The 27,955-nt window shown below is 44.1% G+C and overlaps 1 protein-coding gene across 3 annotated transcripts; it reads right to left on the reverse strand.

Annotated features, from left to right (window-relative positions):
- arhgap18 (Rho GTPase activating protein 18) lies at positions 1-27,426 on the reverse strand. Of its 3 annotated transcripts, none has more exons than XM_048250632.1 (15): positions 27,339-27,426; positions 18,098-18,276; positions 15,198-15,463; positions 13,564-13,627; positions 12,178-12,350; positions 11,424-11,589; positions 9,896-9,987; positions 9,477-9,554; positions 7,721-7,880; positions 7,161-7,243; positions 5,845-6,051; positions 4,508-4,660; positions 3,803-3,927; positions 977-1,032; positions 1-223 (listed from the first exon to the last, which is right to left on the reverse strand). In XM_048250632.1, exons 1-15 carry the CDS (start codon positions 27,413-27,415, stop codon positions 132-134), a joined length of 1,971 nt encoding a protein of 656 aa, XP_048106589.1. In that variant the 5' UTR covers positions 27,416-27,426; the 3' UTR covers positions 1-131. The 3 variants fall into 3 exon arrangements, with proteins under 3 accessions (XP_048106589.1, XP_048106588.1, XP_048106590.1); XM_048250631.1 differs by lacking the exon at positions 27,339-27,426 and adding an exon at positions 23,949-24,165; XM_048250633.1 differs by lacking the exons at positions 18,098-18,276; positions 27,339-27,426 and adding an exon at positions 23,949-24,034.
- Positions 27,427-27,955: the final 529 nt, after the last annotated feature.

Raw genomic sequence — 27,955 nt, forward strand, 5'->3', positions numbered from 1 at the left:
ATCTCTAGCCCTCTTTGAGTTCCATTCCCTTTCATGTGTGGATTCCGCGCCCCTTTCCCCCTGTGAGAACCTCCTCCTGGACCCAGCGCTGGCAGAGAGGAGGAAGAGGAGGAGGAGGAAGAGGAGGGCTCCTAGCGCTGGGTGGCCCTGATCACCCACTCTGCGCTGGGGTTGAGCTCCAGCAGGGCCTTCATGTAGGCCTCCTCATCCAGACACCGCTCCTCTGCACACAACAAGAGCAAAACAAAAACATAAACAAGTCAGTGACCCAAAACACACTGCCCTGTGAGCCGCAACGTCTTAGCACTTCTGTGATGCCATGAGCATTTCCTCAACCCATCAAATACACAATGCTACAGACCCATGCACAGGCACTATTCAGATATGGAAAAAACGCAGAAATTCAAACTTGCTCCAAACATTTTACTGATGAATGAAGTTTACAGAGTCTGTCTGTTAATGTGATTGACACAATGTGAGGGTCTATGATATTTTTAATCATGGAATCATTTTGGTCAGAAAATACAGACAGAGTGAAAGTACCATGCTGGGGGAAACCTGAAGGCAGCAACCAAAGATCCTTGATTACTAGCTCCGCTTTAACCCTCTCTGCAGCAACCCTTTCAACAAATTATTATTCTTATTCTTTTAATTATTTTTATTCTTATTCAACATATTATTATTCTGCCCTAACCCTTTAGGTGGATCTCGATTCTGAATCAAGCCGATGAACTGATTCGGCTCAGGGCAAGAAAGGAAGATAACACAGCAGGGCTTTTCATTTGAACAATATTAATCTGGAGGACTGGAATTGGGATGTAAACAAACATCACAGTTTTACACCCCAAAGGAGAGAAAGCTGCTGCCTCGTTTGTTTGCAAGGGGGATTGAAACCCAAACGCGTGACAGACTGCATGCCTCCCACAACACACTCCCAGATGGTGTGAAGAGGAATTTCATTCAGATGGGCACTTACTGATGTTCCCTCCAATCTCATACAGACACAGGTCCTCCCTCTTCACAGAGACCGAGCTGCAGAAGCAAGACCAGAGATAGAGCTTCAGTTAACACTGGACAAAACAACACACAAAACACTGACATATCTAACCGAGGGAGAGTGGCGCTGTAAAATGCAGGTTAAAATTAACTAAATATAAGTAGTAAGAATTAAGTTAAAGTCCATATTTTTTAAGCGACCTTGAGTGTGATAAAAGGCACTATATAAATAAAACATATTATTATTATTACTTATCTCTTTGCTCCAAAATTCTTTACAGTGTACTGCGTTTTAAAAGGAAGTGGGTTACACCAGTTAGCCTGCAGCTAAAAAGGAGCTATAGGCTAACTGGTTTAACCCACTTCCAGTGTACTATGCTAAGCTAGGCTAACAGTGTCAGACTGGGTTATTGCAGGCACAGAAAAGAGAAGGGTATGTATCCTCTTATTTAACTCTGGGATAAAAAGGTGCCATGTTCCTTTAACACTAAAGGCCTTTGCCTGGTTAATACATGCATATTAAGCAACTTGGAGGGGCATAAAAGTCAATTGTGCTGACATTGTATCTGTTAGTTTCTGAGAGACAGTAAGCTAGTATGAGGGAGCAGGAGTCCCTCGGGGGCGTGAGCATCATGTGAAACACAGAGTGTCACCCTTGCTGATTGTGACAAACGACAAACTTCATGGGCCGACTAATAGGGGCGGTCAGAGGCATCGCTCCTCATGTCATGCCGCATCACCGACAGAGGAACCACTGGCCGTGGCTGGGCTGACACAGTTATACTTGTACGCAACCACAAACACACACACACACACATACATATACAGTATATACACACACACACATACAAACACACACACACACACACACACACATATACATATACATACATATATATATATATATATATATATATATATATATATATATATATATATATATATATATATATATATATATATAAATATATATATACATATATATATGTATATATACATATACATATACATATACATACATACATACATACATACATACATACATACACACACACACACACACACACACACACAAATGTTTAACACCATATTAACTACAGACTGAAGTCAATTAACTGCATACAGTAATGAGGTAATTGAGGTCTTGACTTCAGCCAAAAAATGCATAACAATAATACTATTATGTGGGCATAACAATAACGCAATTACATGGTAATGCCAGTAATACAATCAGACTGCTTAAATGGGTACAAATTGGCATTTGCAGCGAGTAGTTTTGCTGTTGTATGCAAAATTGAGTTCTGAATAAACATAGTGTTTTGTTTAATTGCGGTCAGTTTTCCTGGTGCCAATAATGTTGAAGCAAAACAAGATTTGAAATAACAAAATGGATTTGAGGCAATTATCACCACGAAGTGTTCTACTTCTGGGGGAAAACTGAGGACACAACTGGACCTTCAAAAGAACTCCGTAAGAAGCAAAATAGTAGCAGGTTACTGATGACTCTATTCCTAATTAAAAAAAGAAAGTAAAGATATCTGGAGACGCTGTAGCCCTAGTGGATGTCTGTACCACATTCGGGCCCAAGTGCCCACAGGGACCCAGATTTGAATCCGACCAGAAGTCATTTCCTGATCCCACCCCATCTCTCTCTACCACTCACTTTCTGTCACACTTCACTGTTCCATCTGAATAAAGGCAAAAATCCCATGAATATACAAAATAATTCAAAGAATTTTAGATATTTAGCAATGGTAATACAAGAGGAATAATGTAGTCACATTAAAGTGAAAAGCTGTTGCAATAGAGTACATTCTCAGAGAATTAGAAATGAATTAGACTAAATACATCATATACTATTACATGCCATAATTTAAGGCATGTATACCAAACCCTACACAAACAGTAAGTCTAAGCTAATAAAAAAAAAAAAAAAACTTGACATTAACAAGTCGAAAGAAACAAGTCTACACACACCTCAAGATAGCATCTACGTTACGCTACCACTGAATTTAATTAGCGCTAACACGTTTGGGGCCCAGCTCTGAAGCCATTTTCAGACAGACATTTTCTGCATCGTGTCGGAGCTGACCTAACACAGTAGCCCCACGTTGAGGCAGGCCCACGTCTAATGACTGTTTAGTGTAATTTCAGATAGCATCTAACCTTCTCCTGACTCAGGAGGAGTTAGACCAGGTGGTGGGAGGATAATGACCAGGGGTAATTACCACATGCATGTGAGGCGAGAGGCTCACCTATCCTACAGCACTCTGGATTGGCCCGGAGATGCTAACGCTAATTACATGGTATAGTATTTTACTGGAATTGGCACAAGCGTAATAGTCTTAACAGAGTGTCACAGTCATGTTCTGGTTAGAAATAACCAAAGGTGCTGACTCAACTGTCAGCTTAATTTCATTTAACACTCTATGTTTCTCTTATTTGTCTTCATGGTACTGCATACGCTAAACAGGGACATAATCTAGCATTCTGCCATTGAAGGTACAGTAATTTCCTGTGTATTAGCTGCATTGTGTATAAGCCGCAGGACAGTGTTTTATGCAAGTTAAAAGAAACATAATCATATTAATATATTACGGTAAACAAAAATAACAATGGTCTTGGACCATTGTTGGACCTCAAACCGGGATGAAATGCTGGCTTATCACACTACGCTCTCTAGGAGTTATGGAGAAAGTGCAAGTGAAAGGAGCACCATGCAATCAAAGTACTTCACAAGGTCATGCTAAATGTGACACTGATCACGTTAAACCTCAGTTGGGTTTGGAAGTGAGGCTGGGCTCACCTGTCCTGGCTGAGGAATCGGGCGAGGATGTCTGACGCCTGCAGATCCTCCGTCAGCTGCACAGCCATGGACACCTTGGAGAACTCAGGAGCCTGCACCCTGATGAACCCTTGGGGGCTGTCATTCTACAAACACACACAAACACACACACACACACACACACACACACACACACACACACCATATTTACAACTTGCAGCAGTAAGTTTAGTATCTTAAAACGCTAAATTGACTTTCATGATGTTTGTTTACAGCTGTTCTCTTGGAATACCCTTCATTATGCAATTGCCTCATATGTTCCTATTACACAACTTGTCAGAAGGGAGAATATCAGTGGCAATGCCCTGTGTGTCCACTAGATGTCACAAGGATGCCATTTTGTGGACCTGCCTTTGTGAGCTGCAGAAGGCCAACAACACTGAAGTCAATACAAGTTAGTCACACAATCAAACCTCATTTCAGTCACCCTACTGGGTAAAAATACTTACTGTGGTTATACACACACACACGCACACACACACACACACAGATGCACACGCAGACGCACACGCACACACACACACAACCTTCCTGACTACCCAGAACAGGTGCTAATCTGTTTCCATGTCTCTCTCTACAAGTCTGCCAGTATAGTGTCCTTGCCCTTAACCTCCCTCTCCATCTCTCTCTCTCTCTCCATCCATCTCATCCCTCCCTCTGTCTCACCTCTGTGGCACTCCGCTCCTGTTTGTCGGGCTTGTCGCGGTCTTGGGTCATCTTCTTGAGTAGCCTCTTCATGCCCTTCTCCTTGCTGGCCTTCTTCTGTTTCTGCTTCTCTGTGTTCTGCTCTCGCACCTGGTTGATGATGAACTTGGGGATCTAAGAGAGAGAGAGAGAGAGAAAGAGACATGACCTCTCTAGTGATCACATCTTTAGAAACGTCTACACTTTTATTTATTTTTTGGTACAAGATGACTTCATGACACATCCACTTGGCCTTTGACAAACAGACATTTTAAAGGCAAACACAACCTGACGTCAACACTAGTATGTTCTCCAAGAGTCCAGCCAACGTCCTCATAATTCTGCTTGCCATAATAAGAACCTAACGAATGAATGAATACCACTAGACATCAATAGGCGGCCCTTCCGGGCATCAACACAGACAGTTGCTTTTTCAGCTACTCTGACCATACAGAAAAATAACTCCACTTTGCTTTAGACTCTTTCTGACGACTCTGCTGGCTACAGAAGAAGTATGAAGGTAATATCTGATGTTTCATCTCAAATAGACGTACGGCCGAAGGTGGTATTTGCTGCTCACTGTCCATGGAGGTAGACTGTATAGGGCAATATTTGCTGTGTTTTGACCATAGAAGTAAAATTGTAATTGTACTGCTTACTGTCCACAGAAGTAAGATTAGGATCAGCAGAAGCGTCATTTTTAAAAATTTTATTTGCTTAACATAAAAATTTCACGAGAAGGCTGCAGAGGCTGATGTGAAGATGTGAAGTATACTTTAAAAATGAAAACAACACTGATTCTTTTTTTAATGCTGATACCATGAGCTTCTAGTTTGTCAAAAAACATTAGCAAGAAACTAAATAGCAATGCTGTCCGTTCCACTACTTTATGTTCATGTCTGGGCTACTAATGTGTGTTAAGTCTTCTCAGAGTTACATCTACTGTGTGTGAATGCAAACAGAAAAAGAACTTTGTGTCGAGCTGCGTGTACAAATACTTGGAGCTCCAGTGGAATTTTGAAGTAGCAACGAGAATTCTTGGTCTAACCGTTCATGTGCCGTGTGAAAGGGTGGAAGTAGACGACCCACCAGACCAGCACTAACCTCCGAGCGTGGTAAACAAGTGGTAAAGCCCCAGTAAGAACCAAACCAGATTTTGTTCAAATCTACACACCTATGGCTACTGAAAAATGTAAGGTTCATTTATCAAATGTTATTCTGAAGTTTTAAAAACATTGTTGTTTAAAATTTTTCGAACAAAATGGGTGATAATAAATGGGAGGTATTACGATATAGAGTCATGTTTGTTTGCCGCTTACTGTCCACAGAATGTTCTGGTACTGGATGAGGAGGCGGACGATGCTGGCCGTGCCGGCAGCCATGGAGAATTCCTGCTGCTCGCTGATCTTGGTGCGGAACCCTTTGAACATGAAGATGTTGGGCGCCATCACCACCGCCACGTTGTTCAGGCTCATCTTGTTCTGCTCCATGTGGTCGGTCACTCTCTGGAAAAACTCCATCAGCGCCTGGGAGGAAAGTTGCACAACAACACGCAAGCTTGAGGTCATGATTGTACTTATGGGCCTATTTAGGTGCTTTAAAAAAAAAAAAAAAGCTTTTTGGATGGATGGCAGCAGAGTGGATGCTTTCCAAAACCACTGCAAAGCCACAGCACACAGATCAATAAATATAAACAAGTCAAACCATGAATGGAGAATTCTCACAGATTAGCCTTGCCTTGAGAGTATTTTAAATTATTCAGGCATCATATGAATTATCAACCATCATCATTCACCTAGTTTGGATTCTCATTTTCCTCTGTTTGTTGTGGATTTCTACTGCATCTCAAATGAACCAACTCTTAGTCTTTCTAAAGATGGCAGAACAGGAGGTAAGCATATATTTAGGATTCAGGAGTGTTTTCTATATAGTCAGGGGCAGGGGCACAATTAATTGTTCTTTACACATATTTCTGTTTTGTTGGAGGACACATTCATACACACATGCATGAATATGACATACAAACAACGCCCATAACACATGAAAATGCACCTTCAGTTAAACACACAGTGTTTTATGTCAGATATACCCAGGAGAGGTGTCAAACTCCTTGCGCTGTAGGTAGGGGATGTCCCACAGTAGCTCATCAATGACACTCAATATGACTCACAACAATTAGAATGTAATCATTTTCAAAGACACCTTCAAATCAGCCAACTAATACAATTACACAGCAGCTCTATAAAGGAGCCATTTTCCAAGGTAGAGGCCATTAAAATGTCTAGGCAGTAAATCAGTATGACTCGGAGAGGCTGGTGAGTACGCCTGGCTGGTATACATTTCACTGGCATTGTGGGAGTGTCAATCCACGCTGGACTGGTCCAGAATTGTTTTACACACTGGTCAACAGACAATGAATAACAACATTAATTCATGCCAGCTGACCGAGAGTAGGAATGGAAAGAGAGACAGAGAGAAAGAGAGAGGGGGGTGATTGGAGTGTGAGACAAAGAGGCAGTTTGTTGAGCCATGTGCGAATATGAGTACTGTATGCCTTCCTGTGAGACACTGTGTGTGGGGGTGTGTGGGTGTGTGTGTGTGTGTATGTCTGTGTGTAATGTATTGATGTGAGTACCTTGAGCGTGTCCCTGCTTGATTCTGGCAGTAGCAGGACCAGCAGGTTGAGAGCCTGAAGCTGTTGTTTCTTCGTGGGCAGCTCTGATGATGGCACAGACACAAGCAATCAGCACTCTTAAAATGTCAGAACATGTGCATGTACGAGTGTAATCATTTGATATATATATATATATATATATATATATATATATATAAATATTATGAAACCATATCAGATTGTGCAAAGTACAGGTACAAATGACTATAATAAAATATAGTTAGCATCTAAGCAGAAGTGTACAAACAGAGCATTAGTTGTAGATAGTATACGTGCAAGTGTAAGGTACTCAATAAAATGGTTACACTGTAGCTCTACTAATGTATACAGCAAGACTGCATTGCAGGAGATATGACATGACTCAACTTTGGCCTGTGACCCGTCTTAGATATTGCATGTGTGTGTGGACATTAAGATCAGCAGGGAATAGCATATAGGTTTGATTGAGTGTGTGTGTGTGTGTGTGTGTGTGTGTGTGTGTGTGTGTGTGTGTGTGTCTACTGGATGGGGGTGAGACTCACTGAGCACAGCGATGAACGCGTTCAGGTACTCCACGGTGATTAGTGGGTGTGGCAGCTCGCGGATGAAGAACTTGAGCAAGCTTGCCGCGTCATGCTGCTTCAGCGTCTCCCACCGGAACGTGTCCTCATAGAACTTAGCCTCCAGCTCTTGACACAGCACCTTTAACACACACACACACACACACACACACACACACACACACACACACATATATATATATATAAACACATATAAGCAAACACAAAGATATTGTACTGAGAGAGTTGGCAGATTAATGTATTGTGATATATATTTGATGTCATGGTTTAAAAGGTGAGCCAGAGCTCAGAAGTGCATGGTGAAAATCCATGAAGGTATTCCAAATATGTGGTTTAGTGACAAATCCTGGTAAGTTAACACAGAAAAGTAAACCTCTTAATAGAAGAGCCCTATGGTTTCATTCTCCTAGCTAAACAAAGCCATGGAGCTCTTCTATTAGGAGGTTTACCACTTGCCTAGGTCTGTCACTAAGCCACTTGATGATCTTTTGGGTCCCTACCGCTGACTTCAAGGCAGCACTGGCACCTACCCCTAACCCTAACGCCTTCTAGCCTGCGCTGCCTTGAAGTCGACGGTGGGGGCCCAGAAGACCATATAAGCATTAAACCTTGTGCGTGTGATACCATCCTGAGCAGCTAGTGGGAACCTCTGGGTTTTAAACCAGCTAGCTACATGCAAAAGAGTACCCTCAACATGAAACGGAAACATATGCACAATGTTGCTTTAAGTCAGAAAACATTTCACTTCCTGTACTGTGCACACACACACACACACACACACACACACACACACACACACACACACACACACACACACAAAGACCTAAACGGCACTGACTGTATATACTGTGTGCTGTGATGATTTGCATGAAAAGATACAGGCTTTTTTTTTTTTGTATCATTTGGCAGTGGATCCATCTGCCTTCATCTACTGCCATGCATACAGATGGCGTATGCTCGCTCACTCGCTCGCCCGCCTCCTACACACAGGCGGAAGAAATCTCTAAATCCCCCACGGATAGAAACACCACACCACGGCCCATTTACATTCTCATATACATCTCCATCTCCGGAGCCACAGCCAGGTGGAAGTGGAGCGAGATGCCGTCTGAATGAATACATAAATTAAATAGCACTCAGAGACAGCAGCAGCAGGTATCCAGCAGAGCTTCTGTTTGACTGCTGCAGTATAAGTGGTGGAGGCCGCAGCAGCAGCAGCAGCAGCAGCAGAGAGCTGTAGTGAATAAGGGAGAGACCCTCTCTTTAAATAGACACACACACACACACACACACACACACACACACACACACACACACACACACACACACACATACACACACACACACACACTGCACCAGCAGAGGTCTGAGTGGAGACAGGCTAGCTTAGGACTTTCCGGATGCAACGTTATGGTGCTGTGTTGTGTTGAAAAACCAGACACATACACACACAGAGACACACACACACACACACACACACACACACACACACACACACACACACACACACACACATAATCGAGCAATTGCTCCTTTGCTATTGTCCAGTCTCAGGCAGGTTAGTGAATATGTCTAGGTATTCGCTCTGGCTGTGCTTGACAAAGCCTGCATGGCCCGAGGCAGGCTCAACAACAACAACAGCACACACACACACACACACACACACACACACACACACACACACCATAACAGCAGATAGAAAGAGAGAGGCGCTGACCTTGACTCTTCCGGCAGCGCCGGGTATCCGCAGGAGTCCCTCAGTGTCCAGCCCCTCCGCCTCTATGTGACTGATCAGCTACAAGAGACAAGAAGATGGCCCATTGCGTATGTGTGTGTGTGAGAGAGAGAGAGTGTGAAAGAGAGAGATAGAGAAAAAGAGAGAGAGAGAGAGACAAGAAAGAGGCTGAGAGAGAAAAACTTCTCCCTTATTTCCGTCATCACGACAGGATGATTCCAGTACTATGAAGAACCTTATCAAGGACACTGTGAACCGAGGTACTTTTCCTCATTTAATTCCCACTGCTTAAACCTCCAACACAAGTGAACCTATAATTGTTCAGTGGGTGACATTTAACACTGAATCTCTATAGTAAGTACAGTATGCACTGCTGTAACAAGTATGCACTTTTTCCTCACCCGCTGCAGTATAAGTGGCACCTTAGTCCCCGGTACCCTCCTCTGGTCCTGCTCCAGCAGAGTGGCTAGGGGAACTCCGAAAAGACCCGATTCTGTAGGACAAGTCACATTTGGACCGGTTCAGTAGGATTCAGTTTCAATTGAATTCATCCACATTTTCAGTCACATTCCTTTGTTAGCAACACTCACATCAAGTGCAGCTGACTGCAGCCGTTTCACTTACAATGACAATACAATAGATTCCATTTTGTTGTGTTACAACAACCGTGTTTGACATGACCGACAATAACGAGGCAGCTGGACAGTTAAATGGTGACGGGATATTCAGTAGAAATAGAAAACACACACACACACACACACACTCACACAATCCTGGCTAAGGAGGGAGTCCTGGACTTCCCCCTCGGCTGAATATGCTGTGGCCGTGCCAGCACAGTAACTGGCCGAGCTGGTAAGAAAACAAAGGCACACTGACCCACAGTGGCCTGTCTCATGAGAAGACGTCTCACATAAACATCCGGCTGGATTTGGACAAAAGATTAACGCCGTGAAGACTGTCCAAAACAAATCTTTATTGTGTCAACAGACACGCCACACCATCTAAGAATGGGATCACTTCAGTAATTACCTTCCAATTTCCCGCCTTATATGGTACGGAATGGATTGTCATCTGTGGTTTTATTCAAACACACACAACTACTTACTCTGAAACCTCTGGGTGACATTCTGATGATCATGTTGGCATTACAACCAGCTTCAAAGGCAAAGCTATTGGTAAGAATATACTAACAGACAAGAGAAGAGTCAGGTCATCTGTATTCCAACCATTTCCTCTGTCATATTTCTGCAGTATGAAAGTTAGTGTGGATGGGCAGGCTCATATGCATTATGCATATCGTTTTTTTTTTGTACTGACAGTTCTTGTGACCTCGAGAAACAGAGATCTATGTAAAAAATCGCCAGAATTCTCCTTTAACATGGCCATAGGCATGGGGGCACTGTGGCATAACTGGTTACAGCGCCCGTATCATATTTGGGTCCACGGGCCCATGGGGACCTGGGTTTGAGTCTGACCCAGGTCATTTCCTAATCCCACCCCATCTCTCTCTCTCACACTTGTTTGCCTGTCACTCTCTTGACTGTGCTATCAAAATAAAAGCATAAAAAGGCAAAAATATATTTTTCAAAAAACAATGCCCATAGGCATCACAAGGGATGAACTTGGATGTGTTGCTGATATCTGCCACACAGATACAACACCGATATGTCCCCTACTTTCTAGCGGTGGCTGTATTTTCAGATGTTGTCAGCACGAAAAAACTCTCTGTTCCAGTAACAGGCGAGTATCAAAAACATCTCGGACTGCAACAGACAGACCGGACCTGGACGTGCCCTTCACTCCGAAAATCAAAGACTACTCCATGAGGAGCCACATCGCCCTGGAATTTTCCGCTACACGGTCCAATCCATTACACCTCAATTACGCTGTCCCTGAGAAACCCGGCGGCTCCATGTTCTCTCGCCTTACCTTTCTCTTTCTGCTTGACCACTTTGTTGCACTTCCAGTCGATCCTCGCCGTGTCGAACAGAGCGGTCATCTCAATCAGCACAAGCCGCCGCACCATCTTCATGTCCTGGGGGGCCAAGTCCCCGATTTTGGTCCTGCCGGTCTTGTCCGGGGGAACTTTGAAATTCTGATGGGAGCCAGGAAAGGTGAACATAAATGCAGAGCTTCTAAGAAGAGCCAGCTTTGACATGTTCCACAAAGTCTCCACCAGGTGTCACCTCAGCACAAAATGCTTTTAGACTTTACACTCAAAGGCAGACTGCTCCTAACACAACAACAATACGCTTAGGACAAGATGTTGTGATTTTTGTGTGACATGATTTTTTATGTTTTATTTGCACAAAACAACATGGACTAAAACAATAAAGAAACAAAACCCTCATCATCCCATGCTTCCAAACCTCATTGTGGCCTGGATTTGGACTAAAATCACTTTTAATCTTTAGGACTCCACTGCTGCAACTCTCTAGATATACTGTGACCTACAGTGTAATGGACAAACATCCTGTCCTGTTGTCCAAGCCACTCTCAAGGACTGACATTCCTCGGTCCACCCCCACCCTGCCCGCCCCATTCTCTAAAGCTGTTGTCCCCTCCTGAGAGTCGCGAGCTGGACTTCCTGTTTTTGTCGCAGGTAAACTTTGCTCGGGCAACAGCACACACAGGTAAATCAGTGCACACACACACACGTTAATGTTTAATGACTCTCACTCACCGGCAGCCTGTCGTCCGCCTGGCTCTCCCTCAGGCTCAGACTATCGACGCCCTTTGACCTCCCTCTGTAGCTCAAAGCCTGCTCGGCAAACGACACCTCCAGGTTGAGGTCTTGCTCTGAGTCGGGGGCAGACTGGTCGGCAGGGGGATATGCTCCGTTCCCAATGGCCTCATCTATGCACACACACACACACACACACACACACACACACACAGTACATATATACACATGCATGTTAACTAGTGCATAAACACATCCAACATCCACATCCAAATAAATTTCAGACACACACACATATGCTTGGACAAACTAAAAAATAAATGAAAACATATGCCAACCAAACCTGACACACACACACATATATTAACAAACAGGTATCATGAGATACAATCAAGAATTTTAACATGTTCCTTTTACTGGCTCACTAACCACTGATGCAACGAGACCTTCAAAAATTATAACCAGCACCGACCAAACTCCAATCAGTGTCGTTGATGACGTCACCATCAAAGCTCCGCCCATATCACACGCCAAGCTCTGGTCAATCATACCCTTGTAATGGCCCCCACACAAATATGCATCACTAATTTAAGACAGCAGGCTTTATTGGAAAGATGAAAGTCCGAAGCTAACAACCCTTATTCAGCACCTAAACAGATAGGGAGCATTATTCAAAGTTCTGTTGGATCGGGTCAGTATCTGGGGACAGTCAGAGAGGCACCCAGGAGGGGTTCCTAAACTAATGGACCCAGCACGGGTCGAGAGGGACAAAGGGTCCACACATTCCCCTGAGCCCCCCCCCCCCCCCCCCCCCATGGGTAAAGGTCACTGATGAGCCATGCAGCCAAGTTCCAGCCTAATGCCCAGTGTGAGAATGCTGCAGTAAGGTTTTTTTCAAGTCACACTTTTTTTTTTTTTTTTTCTCTGCCTCTGCGGGGAGTTGGGGAGAGATTGTGTCAGATCTACAGGATGACTTTCTTTTACCACGCCCATCTTTTTTTTCCCCCACTTTGAATGGCTGAGGAGAGGATGATATGCACAAGGCTGCCACGACACAGCATCACTTTCATTCCCCTCTGGCTTCTTTACGCGCCACTTTACAGAGCGGCTGCCTACTGATGCTGACTCTAGCTTGAACACTTTTCTTCTCAATTCAATTCAACTCAATCTCAATTCAATGAGCTTTACTAGCATGACTGTACGTGTTACAATGCTGCCAAAGCATTAAGCTTCTCCTTAATGACGTCTTTCCTAGAGGTGCCGTAATGTAACTGATACCAGGCGGGAGAAGAACAGACACGTCAGGAAGGTGTGAGATTCTGATAAGGGCCAGTGGGGGTGGAGGGAACATGCCCAGGCCGGTCTTCTATGCTGGGTGACACATACCGGAGGACGCAACATCCCCTTTGCCATTTTCACTTCTCTCTAGGGCCTGCGGCTCGTCTCCAGGCTGTTGAAACAGGAAGAGAAGAAGAGAAATGTACAGTGATCAGTCGGGGGCTGTACGCGTGCCGTGCCGCCACCAAGGCCCGCCTGAGTAATCATGCTGCTGACATGGCTTTGTTTCTCACCTAGCTTCCCCAAATCACATGAATAACTCACTTGTTTTGCACTACATGTGTTTTGACTACCATTCAAAACATTTTTAGTCTAGACTGAGCCATATGCAAAACTCTAGCCATCCAACAACTTCTCAGTTGTGACATTTTCACAAGAAACTGAACATGCTTATTCTCTAGAGGTGAAAAGGTTAAACAATCACTATTGGACAGGGTTAAATAGGTTATCCATTATCTACTATTTCTCAGGGGTTCAAAGTTACCAAATATCTCTGCAATTATCCCTTCACTGGTATTCAACTACCTATTAACCAGTAATCTTAACTAGTACTATAGACTTCTTCACAGATATTAGATCAGCTATAAATGTCACACAACTGGAAATTGCCTTTGTTTGGTAGCAGTTATTCAATATTTTAGCATTTAACACAGCTCTACTTCAAACAGTTGGTGCCAGTTAGAAAACCTATACAGAGCAAGACGGAAAAGTAGTCTACGTTAAGTATGCATCTGACCCTGGTCAGTGTGAGCTGCGATGAAAAGATCTGGCCACTGAACTGAAGAGACACTTTTACGACGCGGGGCTCTCAATGACAAAGCCCTGAGCTTTGTCAAATACGAGATCAGAAGCTGGGTGGCACAGAAGGGAAGCCAGCCATCGACAGCCAGCCACCCATCAGACAGGACTTTACAGATGTTATCATAATAACCACTAGAGGTAGGACATCCAAACAAACGCCTGTACTGTACTCTTAATTGTCTCTGTCATCGAGTATCTGCTCTTCTGTCAGTTTGTGAGCCTCATCCTGGACAGAGGCCTGGCAATCTGGCCACTCCAACACTACCTCTGTCTCTATTTAAAAACAACTTGCTGAGTGTATAATAACTTTCTCAAGTGACCTTAAACAAACGTCTGTTTGTCAGTAATGGCCCTCCTTAGGCCATTGAATGAGGCCATCAGGTATATGTTACTGTCACATAGTTACTCTGGCTGCCAACAAGGCTGTGAAATGAATAAATGAAATGCAAGTGTCTTGAAGATTGTGTGTACCAACTCTCTCAAACATAAACAGTATTCCTTTAATAATCACCAGCAGTGTAGCAGACATAAATAATGAGTGGAGAACTGTTTTAAAAATGTGAGCATCTCGAGCTGTACCACCATAATTACATAAGTCAAATTAGGCATCCACCTACATCCGGCCAATTAAGACAAGGTGGCATCCAACCAATCAAAACACGGACCCGTTCAATCATGTGTCGTGGCCCGGTCAGTGAGTGTCCACGTGCTGGAGGGAATCACGAGCTTTACAATGATATGTGATACCAGGATTTCTTTTGCAGTGTTTTTTGTTACATTATATAAAAACTCTCTTCCACTCCATCCTATGGACCCTTCTTCTCCAGTCACCCAAAGGCCTGAGAGAGACCAGTAATCAGAGCAGATGACTCCTCACCCACCTGGGTCCCTTCCGACTGGGCTGCGGAACCTGGCGGCGGTTTGAAGATCTCCCTGACGTCAGGCACTTGGTACTGCTTGTTCTTCTTGCGCATGGTCTGCTTGAGCAGCTCCACGCGCTTCTCTACGGCGGCTGCCTGCGTGCGGGTCAGCGTGGAAAGCATGGCCTTGCTGTCCTCCGAGGCGTCCGGGTCCAACTCCGACTCCGACTCCTGGAAGAGTAAGGTCAGCCCTGCCGCGGTCAGCCATGCCTCCTCGTGCTCCCCCTCTGAAAAACAGCAAGGCAAACAGGTCAGCTTACTTCAGAACCAAACATTTGTCCATGTTTATTCAGCAACTAACAGGTAAAAAGTGAATTATATCAAACAGAAATTTGGTTGTGGTCATGTTTCGTCCTGGCAAAAAATTAAGTTGTACACTTTTACAACCAGATTCTCATATAAGGATTAAGCTTTATCCTAGACTAAAATCTTGGAAAAATCAAGAGATTTTCTTTGAAGTTTTCTTTTAGTCAAGGACTACTCTTCATCGATGGGAAACCGGCCCTTAATGCATTGAGTGAATACTGCATTGACATATTGCAAAAGTATACAAATTTGCTTGACCAAGTATAACTCGGATTGGTACTATGATCTGCTAGTGGTTCCAAGTCATGGCATAATTTTGACTGCCCCTTTAAGACATGTTTATTCATAACCCCCCTCTGGACACGAAAATGGCAAAGGCCAATGACCACGGGGTTAAATTGAGCATTAGGAAGTGAAAGAAGCTCCTAAGTTTCATTCATGTTTTGCTACTGTGTGAGTCTACAAAGCCAAAACACAGACTGACATAGCATTACTGGCAACAGACAGCATGGAGCTCAGATTTCCTACACTGAAGCTATTTGCTCACACAAACGCTCACATTGGCTAGCAGAGGACCATGAGTCAGTCACTGGTATCTAAAGCATTGCAGTTACTTCCCTTGAAGCGTGGTTTATACCTACAAGTGGGATAAATTAGTACAGTTAGATAAGTCTGTGGTGACTACCGACATGTATGATATCCAGATGACAAATTCATTTGTGAAATACAGCTTTCGCAAAGAAGATCCTCCAATTAATTAGTTACAGTTTAGCTTGTAAAAGAATGGATCCACTTCCGACTGAAAAGTGAAATATGAGGTTGTCCACATACTACAACTGTATACTGTGAATACTGAGGAAAAGAGCATGCTCAAGCAAACAAAGTTCTGTGTTAGTTCCTCATATGTGTGTTAAATGTCAAATCTTTTGTTTGGCTAATTTGCCGGTCACAGATAAACTGGACACACAGATGTGTAGGAGGTACACACACACACACACACACAGAAACGCACACACACACACACAAACGGACAAAACGCACACACACACACACACACACACACACAGAAACGCACACACACAGAAACGCACACACACACAGAAACGCACACACACACGCACAAACCCGCACACACACACACACACACACGTACAGAAACGCACACACACAGAAACGCACACACACACGCACAAACCCGCACACACACACACACACACATCCAGAAACGCACACACACACACACACACACACACACACACACACACACACACACACACACACACACACAAACGCCAAGCACACACACACACACACACACACACACACACACACACACACACACACACACACACACACACACACACACACACACACACACACACATAAACACAAATACACACGCACAGAGTCTCTCTCTCTCTCTCTCTCTCTTCCTGTATATAACAAGAAGACACAGAATCAACACACGGACACAAACACACACACACACAAAAACTTGACTCAGGAAGTCGAAGCATTCAGGTTCCTCTCTAAAGACAAAAACAGTCTGTGTGCACCCTGAGAAAAAAAAAACCTCTACTGTCCCTAGTTATATCCCTTTCCTGCAGGTTCAGACATGGTCATTGTCAGTTTTTCCTCATGTACACCGGAGATAGCATCAAAGCCTTAGGTGCAGCTTGCCTTTCATTTCTAAATATAGAGAATGACCTACCTATTATCTGTGTGAAGTTAAATCTGAGGTGATGGGATGGGAAAAACAGCTAATCAAATCTCTGGCCACACTTTTCCCAGGTATGGGCTGTAATGGCCATAACAGAGCGTGCCTAATCCGTCTGCTGCACACCAATGAGATGCTCATGCCGATCGCTTAGCTTAACACCCGTCACGGTTTCTCTCCTCAATGTCCTTGTTTTTAGATGGCTGTTCCAGAAAGTAGTCGGCCTCTCTCTGCCTTTCTGTATTTTTCTGTCTCCAACTTTACCGATATCCTAGAGAGACCTCAGACTGTGGCTGAGATGCTCCCCTGAATGCTGGCCTGGTCAGTAGGTGAGCCAGGTCTAGCCAGGGTGTGACATGACAATGACATGAATAACAAAGTGTCAGGAATGATAGATTGAGCAAAACTCCATACGTAGGCTGCAAAAAAATGCACCTTCTTACCAAGCAAGCATGCAAGGAGTCTCTTGGGTTCAGCTCTAAACAGTTAGGCTATGTGTGTGGGCTCCATTTGACATATTATGATGAGTAGCAGTACATGGTAATATACAGTATATATTTAATATAATATAATATAATATAATATACTGTATATAGCACTTTTTTCGACTCCTGCAAGCACCCAAATCGCTTTACATTGTCATGCCTCACATTCAACCATTTACTCACACACTCACACACCGATGGCGGAGGCTTCCATGCAAGGTGCCAACCTGCTCATCGGGAGCACTGGGGTTAGGTGTCTTGCTTGGAAGACTCCTCTACTTCCTGAGCCACTGCCACCCTATCTCAGAACATTAGCTCATGTCATACTATCCTGTAGAGAGAGAGACGCCTACCATCTGGCACTTTCAGCTGGACCTCTTCCTGTGGCCCGGTGTCGGACTCTCCGATGCTCTCCACCTCCTTCCAGAAGGCGTCCATGTCCAGGGAGTCCTGCGAGTTGCAGCGGTTGTACGGAGGCTTCCCCGCTGCATTTTTGGAGCGATTCTGGACATTGTAGTGTCCCGTCCTACGACTGGGGGGTATGGTTAGGGGTTGGGGGGCAAGAGAGGGGGGACACAGGGGTCACATTCATGCACACTGAACATTGGTATTGGGCAGTGGTCAGTGTTGCCAGATTGGGCGGGCGACAAAGTCGTTGTTGGGCGTTTTTTTGCTGAAGAGGGCGGGTTTTCCAACGTGATTGGGCGGAAATCACTCAACCCAATCTGACAACACTGGCACTGATTCAGGACTTGATGGCTTACTGTACTCACAATGTGACTCAGAGTCACCATGTTAATAGACACCGTGACTATTTCTAGGAATGGACTGGACTTACAAGGGTGAGACCAGGGAGACCAGGGAGTTCCCATTCTCCCCAAACTGTCCCCGACCAACTAATCCAAGGACGTGATAGTCCACAGTGCTACTGAAGTAGTGTTTGTGTTTTCTGTCAGCTACTGCGTAAGACAGTAATGGAGGCTAATTAGGAGGTCACTTCACATTTAGCTCTAGCCAGCAAGACTCTAATCCACATCTAGGCTAAAATGTAGCATTTGCACACTTTACAAGAAACATCACAGAAATGTGCAACACACAGCCTAGGGCTGTCTGGATGCCAAACGAAATTATGATTTCTTAAAATTCACTGGAAATAGAGTTGGGCTGCATAGCACTTAACTGACACTATTCATCGGCACTCAGCTCTCCCATGGGGCGAGGCTGAGCAGAACAACAACACACTGTGGCATTCCAGGCATCCATTTTTAATTAAATTAATCAACTTAATCCATGCAGCATTAATATCAAAAGCTCACGTCCCGCTGGCAAAATTTCACCCGAGTGCCAAAGCAGCCGCCATCAAGACTGAGTCACTCAACAAGACCACATAGGGAGAGGACACAAACGCCTCAAAAACAACGCAGGCACAATGCAGTACAGGCTGACGGAAAGAGTTCAAGTCTGCATGCACTCACACAGGCAAACAGACACAGACACAAAAAAGGGCAGTTACTGTGTAGTGTGCTAGCATTTCATTTCCTTGACTTTGACTTTACATTACTGTTTCATAAAATACCCACAAAAAGTAGGCTAGTTTACTTTGCATAGATCAACCCCTGCTGTCAAACCGCCCTTTAAACTTAATTTAAACTAAAAAAAAAACCTCAAACTGCTGTCTATGAAATTAAAAGCCAGTGGGGGGTTTATGCGTCATGACACCAAGGGCTCCTAGATTGCATCCAAGCCCAAGGCGAGGGAATCCCTGGTGGGCATAAATGAGCCAGAATGCCCCTCCTTTCTCTCACCCAGGGCAGCCTGGTAGCTTGCTGCCATGTCAGGGGAAAGCAAAAATAAAAATGCTGAAACGTCAGCAGTTCAGTGGGGAGCAAATGACTTGCTGCTTACGCACCGGCCCCACACCACTGCTGCACAGCAACGCAGTCAATCTGGGTCAATTCAGTCTGCCACAAGTAATGGTGTCTTCTTAAAAGACCTAGGCTACTTCTGAGCACTGAGAGTTTGTGCGGGGCAGACATAGATAGATAGATAGATAGATAGATAGATACATAGGCAGTGGGAGTCGAGACAGTCTGTCTGTGAGAGAGACACAGACAGACCATAAAACACCTAGGCGACCACACTGATACCTGAGAATTCTAGCCAATCCACTGTACCTCTTGTTGAGGCTAGCTAACATTACAGTTTCACAGTGAAATACATCACTACCCAAACCCCTATGCCTTCAGAGCAGTGCTCTTTTTAATGGTCCCTGGGAAACAGACCAAGCGAAGGAGTCAAACCTAAAGAGACCGCCAGGCCACCGTAGCAAAACGGTAGTGGGTGTAAGATGACTCTCGTCTGACCTCACAGACGCAGGAAGCGCTCTGGGTATCGGTGACAGATGACATTCGTGCCGCCAGGTAAACTACACACCTCCTCTCCAATGTGAAAGACGCGGCACTTTGTACAGTACACAAACACTGCGCTCACAAAGCGCCAAAAAGAAACTAAAGCAGACCCAATGGTGAGAGCCATTCCCTCAGAATTATCAAATGAGGTCAGACTCAGAGTCAGATAGGACCCAAGTCTAATCTCGCTCCTATGCGGTCGGCTGTAAATGACTACAGATAATTGATGGCACGGTGCTTACTACCTCCAAACAGGGGCCAAAGGTACACTGAACCCAGTAATAAAACACATAACATTTTACATTTCACAAAAATGCAAGACTATTTCAAGATGGAATGTAAACAATTTACCTACCAGCATTAGAGACACCCTTTTAGAGACTAAAAGCAAACTTAATTGCGGTGGGACTGAAACTATTAAGTAAACAGGCTTTGCAAATATGTTTAATAAATAACAAGGGCTAAATCCAGAGGAAGGCATAACAGAAAAGTGTTTCATATAATCCACCCAGAGTCACACAAACAACACCCCCCCCCCCTCTCTCAGCGAGTCAAACGAATAAACAGTGTATGCAAACTTCGAGAGCTGGAGCTGCCCTTGGCCTACGAGCAAAGTCAAGGGACCCAGGGCAGTGCACTGCACACTGCACAGCACCCAATGCTGTCCAACAGATACTCCTATTCAAATGAAAAGGTCATATAGCTCTCCAGCTCCCAGTGACAAATGAGCAGCTCACAATGGCAAGAGGTGCAGGGGGAGAGAGAGAGAGAGAGAGAGGGAGAGGGCAGGGTGGCTGGTTGGATGGTGGTGGTGGTGGTGGTGGTGGGGGGTGGTAAACAAGCACAAGCCTGTCTTTTGGTCATAGTCGGGTGATTTTTCATACACACGCAAGAGGACAGAGCCACACGGCATAGGAACTGTGGCACGAGAACCAAGCCATAATGCAATTCCTCTCTCTCTCTCTCCATTTGTTAACACCTTTTGAGCACTGAAGACTGTAGCCTAAGACCACACCGCACCAATTTAGTTCAACTGAAGCCACAATCTATCAGTGACAAAAGCTGAACAAGGCATGCCTTACTGACTTTACTGTCTGCAACCGTGTCAGAGATGTTAGGGATGTTAGGTTACAGCTACAGTCACCTAAAAGGGATGTTAAGTTACAGCTGTAGTTGGGACTGCCTGTCCACAGGCTTCCAAGATGTATTTTCCTATTCTCACAGGAAAAGTGTTCCCTCTCAGGGACTCTAAAAAAAAACCCTGTCTTTTTTGGCCTGTTGATAACATGTGGAAACAGATGTTTGAGTCTCTTGACCACTGCTCCATGGCAACAAGCCCAGGAATGGCACGCAGAAGTTAGTCCACAACTGTGTTACGCTGCTAATGGTTAGCCAGCAGGTCACATGGTTCCCGTACTGAAGGGTTCTGAACAAAGACGGGGCTTCAGCAAAGGGCTTAAGTGCCTTTTCTCTGAATGTAAATGGTCTAAGCATCTCATTTCATTTTCATTCTCTCTTTCTCTCTCAAGCTGTCTTTTATCTTTCTGTATCCATCTCTCTCTTTCTACATCTAAGGTGCTCTCAACTTGTTATTACCCCCCAGTGACTTTGATCAGATTAGCTGATAGCAACAGCAATAAAAGCAAGATCATTTGTTCTTAAATCACACAAATAGCAAGTGAAGAGACAAAGACAAAACAGAGTTTACAATGGCATAACAGACCCCCCACACACACACACGTACACACATTATACAAACACAGGCGCAAGGTGGAGGAGGGATAAAAAACATGACCTGTGCAAACGGAAAACTAATCAGAGGACGCGTAGTGGTGGAGGAAAGCCTTGATAACCTATGTCCTATGTTGATTCTGCACGCTAAGCCCAGCTATTTACATCGGCTGTTGACACTGTTGCAGGTATGAGGCAAGTGATGCCACGTCGATATGTCATGTTTTCATTTAGAACCTACAATGGAGGAGGCTGCAGTTTTTCGGACTAAAACCTGCCATGACCTCTGAGAGGTCCAGCCACTTTGTGTAGTAGTTGATCCAATCAAGTAATGTCCACCTTGTTGTCCGTGGGTAAATATGCAAACATGATGCAAAGGTTAGATTAATTGGGACCATATTGGTGGCCTTCAGAAGTCCTCTTGGCCTATTACGAGTTTCTGTTTCACTACTGCGACACACCATCACCAGGCAGCTGTACTTAACTTCCATGACAGAATAGACAAACTATTGGAGGGCTGCCATTTTAATAGCTGCTATGTAAGCTAGCAAACAAACAACTACACTAAGAGAAACACTCACATTGAACGCCTGTCCCCCACAGCCTGGTCGAGTTGATCCACCTACATTACCCTCATAAAGGACACAGCTGAACTTGGCTATGTATAATTCATGTTGTTTGTGTGGGTCTTAGCTTCTCTATACCTTGACATTTCCTGGCATCAAGGGCTCAAGCCTATTGTTGGAACAGCATGATCCCTGCCATACATACCTAATGTGTGTGAGTTTAGCTGTCTAATACATACTAACTTCTCTTACCTACTGGGACTTACTTAAAAATGACAATAGAAGATAAAAAGTGTGATACATTAGAATTGGCTTGGAAGCACAGTCTGTGCTTTCTGCACCGGCCTGAATGAAAAGGTCACACGCCGTTTAGGTCATCACAACTGGCCATGTGTCCTGTGTTTACAAACCATATCAATACAAATATAATTTTAAGTGCCCTTTCTAAAATTAGTCAGTACTGGTCATAGACAGTGTGTGGATGTGGAATGAGTGGGTAGGTGGAGAGGTAAGATATAACTGGCTTCACAAAAGCTAAAAACAGGCTGAGGGAAAACATTACATTGGACACTTTGAGTGAGTCTCCAGAAGGTGTTGTTTTTCCAAGACAATGCCGCACCAAAGACAAAAGGCATTTTATCACAACACTAAAGCAGTATTGTCACTGAGGTGACCACGCCAACAGAGTCCATGTTGTTTTATCTCTATTGTCTGTCTGTCATTTCCTAGACAAGACCACGGACACTGGAGCCAACAGGCAGAGACAAACCGATAGGGCCAGATGTGTGCGGTGAGTCTACGACCATTTGGCCACCCATGCCACCATGGACAGACACACACACACACACACACACACACACACACACACACACACACACACACACACACACCAACCCCCTTACAGAGCACATGGGCCACTGGGGAGCTGCGGACACAGCTGGTGGACAGGGACACCTGTTTCCATGTCGGAGCTCAGCGACCTAAAAGGCAGGCACCTTCCTGTTACAGATGGTGGCCTGCACAACTAAGGGAAACAACCAGCATCCAATTTCAGGACCTGTCTCATTTGTTTTGAGGGTAGGTTTAGTGTCCACTGTGCAAATTCACACATGGCCTAACAATGTGGTTCTAGTGGGTTTGATGGATCACATAGCTTATTTTATTCATGATGATGTCAAACTGATGATCATTTGTGACAAAAACCCTCCACAACAAAGCCAATGGCGAGCCACAGGCTAATTTACTACCTTCAGTGGGCATGCATCCAGTCCACTGAGAGACCCAGAAAAACAGTCAACACTATATTACAGTAGACTAATTGCTTACCATAGAAGAAGTAATACAGCCTACTGTTCCCAGACTACAAGCTATTTCCACCCTTTTCAATAATCGTGTTGACTACGACACCCAATTGCTAGGACAGCCAGCCTACTTTTAAACCAAGAGCTGTCATAACAAAAACACCAAAAGCTTGGCAACTGTCTCTCTCACTCACCCACCTTGGAACAGAGGGATCGGCTTCTTCGACAGAGTTTACTCCGGGCTGAGGCGGTAAGGACTCACTGTTACTGTAATAGCCGGTCAAGACAACTCCTTTAGCGTCTTGACGATTCATGCTGCACGCCGCATTATTGTTGAAGTTCGCTCATAACTTCGGGTGGCCGCTGGAACTGTGTGGAACAGCCCGCTCTTCTCTTCCCTAACGACGTGAATAACCATCACCCATCAGCTCCGCCCCATAGATTCCCACAGCTATGCAATGCGGGCGGAGTCACCATTGTTCCAATCGGTTTGAATGACTAGGCTACAGCACAGCAGGCATCGCAATATTAGCAAACGACCGTAAATTTACAAGTGGCTGCAGCGTCAGGATAATAACTAATATTTGAATTATAACTATAACTAAACCTCCATATTAGGGACATTGTTGTAATCATCCTAAATAATATGTTATTGCAATAGTTTATTGTTATTTAGGGGGGGGGGGGTTCAAAATCAGTCAATGCGCAAGGGAAACTTGGATAGACGAGACCTAGGGACTACATTTTACAGCCTAAACTATTGTTTTACAACACTGAAAAGTCTAAGAAGACATATCCTTCCTCATCGTCTTTATTAAACTGCTATACGTGAGTTGGCACTAGATGTTCAGCAAGAATCTGCATTCATCTCGAGCATTTCTGATGTCGGGCTGTTTTAATACAGCCTAGCCTATGATGTCATTGTAGAAAACCACAAGCAGGTGACATAAGGGTGTGCCCAATAATAATGTAGCCTAAACTGGGCCAAATCCAGTCCAGTCATAGCAGGCCTAATGTTCCACTCACTCTCATGATTCTCAAGTCGTGCCACTATGTAACAGCATGCCACTGCATGTAGGCTAGTCTATTGCTACAATATTATGTTTGATTACCTCTGAAGTTTGCATTTGAGATAGGCCTACGCTCCGTTAGGAATGTTTGTGCTAGGCTATGCAGAGGAAGTAGATTGGGGCCCAAATAGAACGTTCAAGCATTGTTTTTGTTTTTATTGTTGAAAGGGTCTATAGGTCATTATTAGTACCCTGGAAAAATCCAAACTCATTCACGAAGAAGATGTAGGTGAACGGGACAAGTTGGAAGAAGAGGGTGTTGACCGCCTGATATGGGTTATAGGATATAGGTTATATGTTCATATTTGATAGGCCTACTTATCCGTGTTTGAGGGTCCTTAGCCTATAAGTAATCTAACCTGAACATCTCCCTGCATTTGTGAAATCTACAGGTTAAATGGGTGTTGACTGTGTTATTGAAATGTACAGTAGACATGACAAATCCACTGATGTGGGCCTGTGGGTTTTGAGCATGAGTAGGCCTTATACAGATATGCTACAATAGATAGCCTATTGTTATCGTCAGTCCAACTAGTTGTGGACAGCCACATACAACATCGTGGTAAAATGGACCAATTGAGCGCAGTTTCAACACGCCTATGGATATTTGATCAAGAGACGCCATTATCAACTGTACGCGTCCTGGGGAGTAAGTGATCTTAACACTGCCATCTATTGGTCTGTATAAGTAATTGAAATTCTTTTCACACGGGATTGTGGGGAATTGTCCCATTGAGGTGTTAGCGAATGTATTGAGATTCTTGGTCCACATTGAGCCCCAGATCCTTCTAGCATAATGCAATATCCTGTTCCTGGCAATATTATTATATCCAATTATCTAATTTCCCCTAATTAGAGTTTAGACGAATTTACATTTGATCAGGGCCATGTTCTACCACCTAATTACAGGTAGGCCTATGCCTAGCTTTAGGGTAACTCTGGTACAATATCAAATGGCAATATTTATGTTTAAAATTGTCCCTTACAAATAAAATAAATAAATAAACATATGAAATAACACATTGTCTTATTATTGTACTAGCCTACTTGTGAAAGTATGTAAAAGGTCTAGTCTATGGAGGTCTATACTGGAAAATGTTGTATATTATTTTTTCTCAGATGTAAAGTGTAATGTAAATCAGGTTTCTCGGCCAAGTATGCTTGCGTATACAAAGAATTTGCAAGTCTCTGCATTTATCCCATCCGTGAACACACATAGCACACAGTGAGGTGAAGCACACACTAACCCAGAGCAGTGAGCTGCCTTGCTACAGGGGTAGTCTATATAAAGAGCCTGTCTGTGTAGTACAGTAGATAGGGTCTACTGTATGTAGCCTATAGCCCGTACTTCAACCCAGTTTCCTAATGTAATTAGTCTAGACATGTACATAGACTATTTAAAAGGCTTCCTAAATTGCAAGTGTCACATATTACACAATTCTGTGCAATGTAGCATCAGGCAGGGCTTAAAGTGTTCATATGCTGTGCCTGATTTCAGGCATGGCCTATAGTATGACATGACATCTTCAAAAAAGTCTGATAACTTCTGACACTTACATTTTCTTTGCTTTAAGCCCTGATTAGGGTAATGTGAGTGTTTGCTCAATTCAATGATAGTTATTATCATACTCTTACAAAATATAATTATACAGATTGTCATAGACATAGTGCTGTTCTCATTTTTAACTTTTCCTTTTTAGTAAAATCGTTTTGATTCTCCAAAGAAGATAAGTGAAAGAACCCTGAAAGGGTCCATGACACCTTTGAGCTCTAAAATGACGAGCTGTTGATCTGTTGATCTGGCTGTCTGATTCAGAATCCCCATCACTAGAATTAATAGCCTACTGGACAACAATCTTAAAGATCACTTTTGATATTTAATCTCTTTTACCCATGACCAGTCATGGACACAGTGATCTTTTCCACCTTATTACTATGGTGAAATGGTACACCAACTGATACATGAATAGAGTGAAATGCTATCTGCACATGGATAAGGTGTTGTTGCGTGACTTCCTGTGGAAGCTATGTGAGGCTTTGGTTTTAGCTTTAATATTTAGCATTCCAGAGTTTTGCAGGTTTTGGCATGTATCATTTGTAATGGTGTCTTTTTGTCGACAGAGACAACTTAATATTGCTGTGATGATCATATAGTTAATGAAAGGCCCAGTTTTCCCTGCTCATATCCATCTAATCTGTTTGTTGACTTTATTATATTATACTCTAGGATGTTTTGAAATTATTTTCCCAGCAGATATGTAAATGACTCTCCAAGAACAAAGTTCTTCCTGGACACTCTAAAAACTTCTCATACCAAAAACAGAACTTATTGCATGAATCACACAAATGTGCGTGTGTCAACATAACATGCAACCACCCCTTGAGCAACAAACACTAAATACTCTATCACAAGTTACTCAAGTTACATAATTTCTCCCAGGTCAAAGCCATTACCTATTACTCTTATGTCCATGGTCAGTCACACACAAATGACAGAAATGACTCATGCTGGTCTCACCTCAGATGAAGACTGTAGACCAGTTTGGTGACCATCTTGAGCTGAGCTGGTGGAGATCCACTCCCGCTGCAGTACATCTCCCTCCTCATCTTCGGACTGCAGCACGTCTGGCATGGCCCTGTATGCTCGTGCGTGGCATGGTCCAAAAAAGAACGCACGCGTTTCCCGGCGCGGGCCGGCCTCGGCCAGCCCGCTGGGCTTAAGCGCTGCCAGGAGCCGCTCCGCTCCGCACCTCACCTCGCCCCACCCCTTCACTTCCTCCCAAAGCTGTTTCTTCCCCCCAGCGTAATCTCATTAAATGATTAATGCCCTTCCTCTCCCCTTGCTCCCAGTCAGACAACAGGTCCCTGTCAAGTGGTAAGCAGGGAGAGTCAGAGCCATCTAAAAGTGCTTTTTTCCTTTTCACATGGCACACCAGTTTCCGTTTGGGGGAGTCCAGGCGCCACTTGATGTCTGAGGGCATTAGTGGCCGAGCGTTGAGATTTGAGCGCATGGGTGGGGGGTGGGGGTGCGTGTGACGTTGAGAAAATTACGGCCTCTCTCAGAGAAGCTGACATACTTTTCCTTCATGTCTTTCATGGTACACTGAAAGCAACCCAGAAACTATGAAACACTGA

This window comes from Alosa alosa, chromosome 8 (assembly GCF_017589495.1).
Source record: "Alosa alosa isolate M-15738 ecotype Scorff River chromosome 8, AALO_Geno_1.1, whole genome shotgun sequence".
NCBI lineage: Eukaryota > Metazoa > Chordata > Actinopteri > Clupeiformes > Clupeidae > Alosa > Alosa alosa.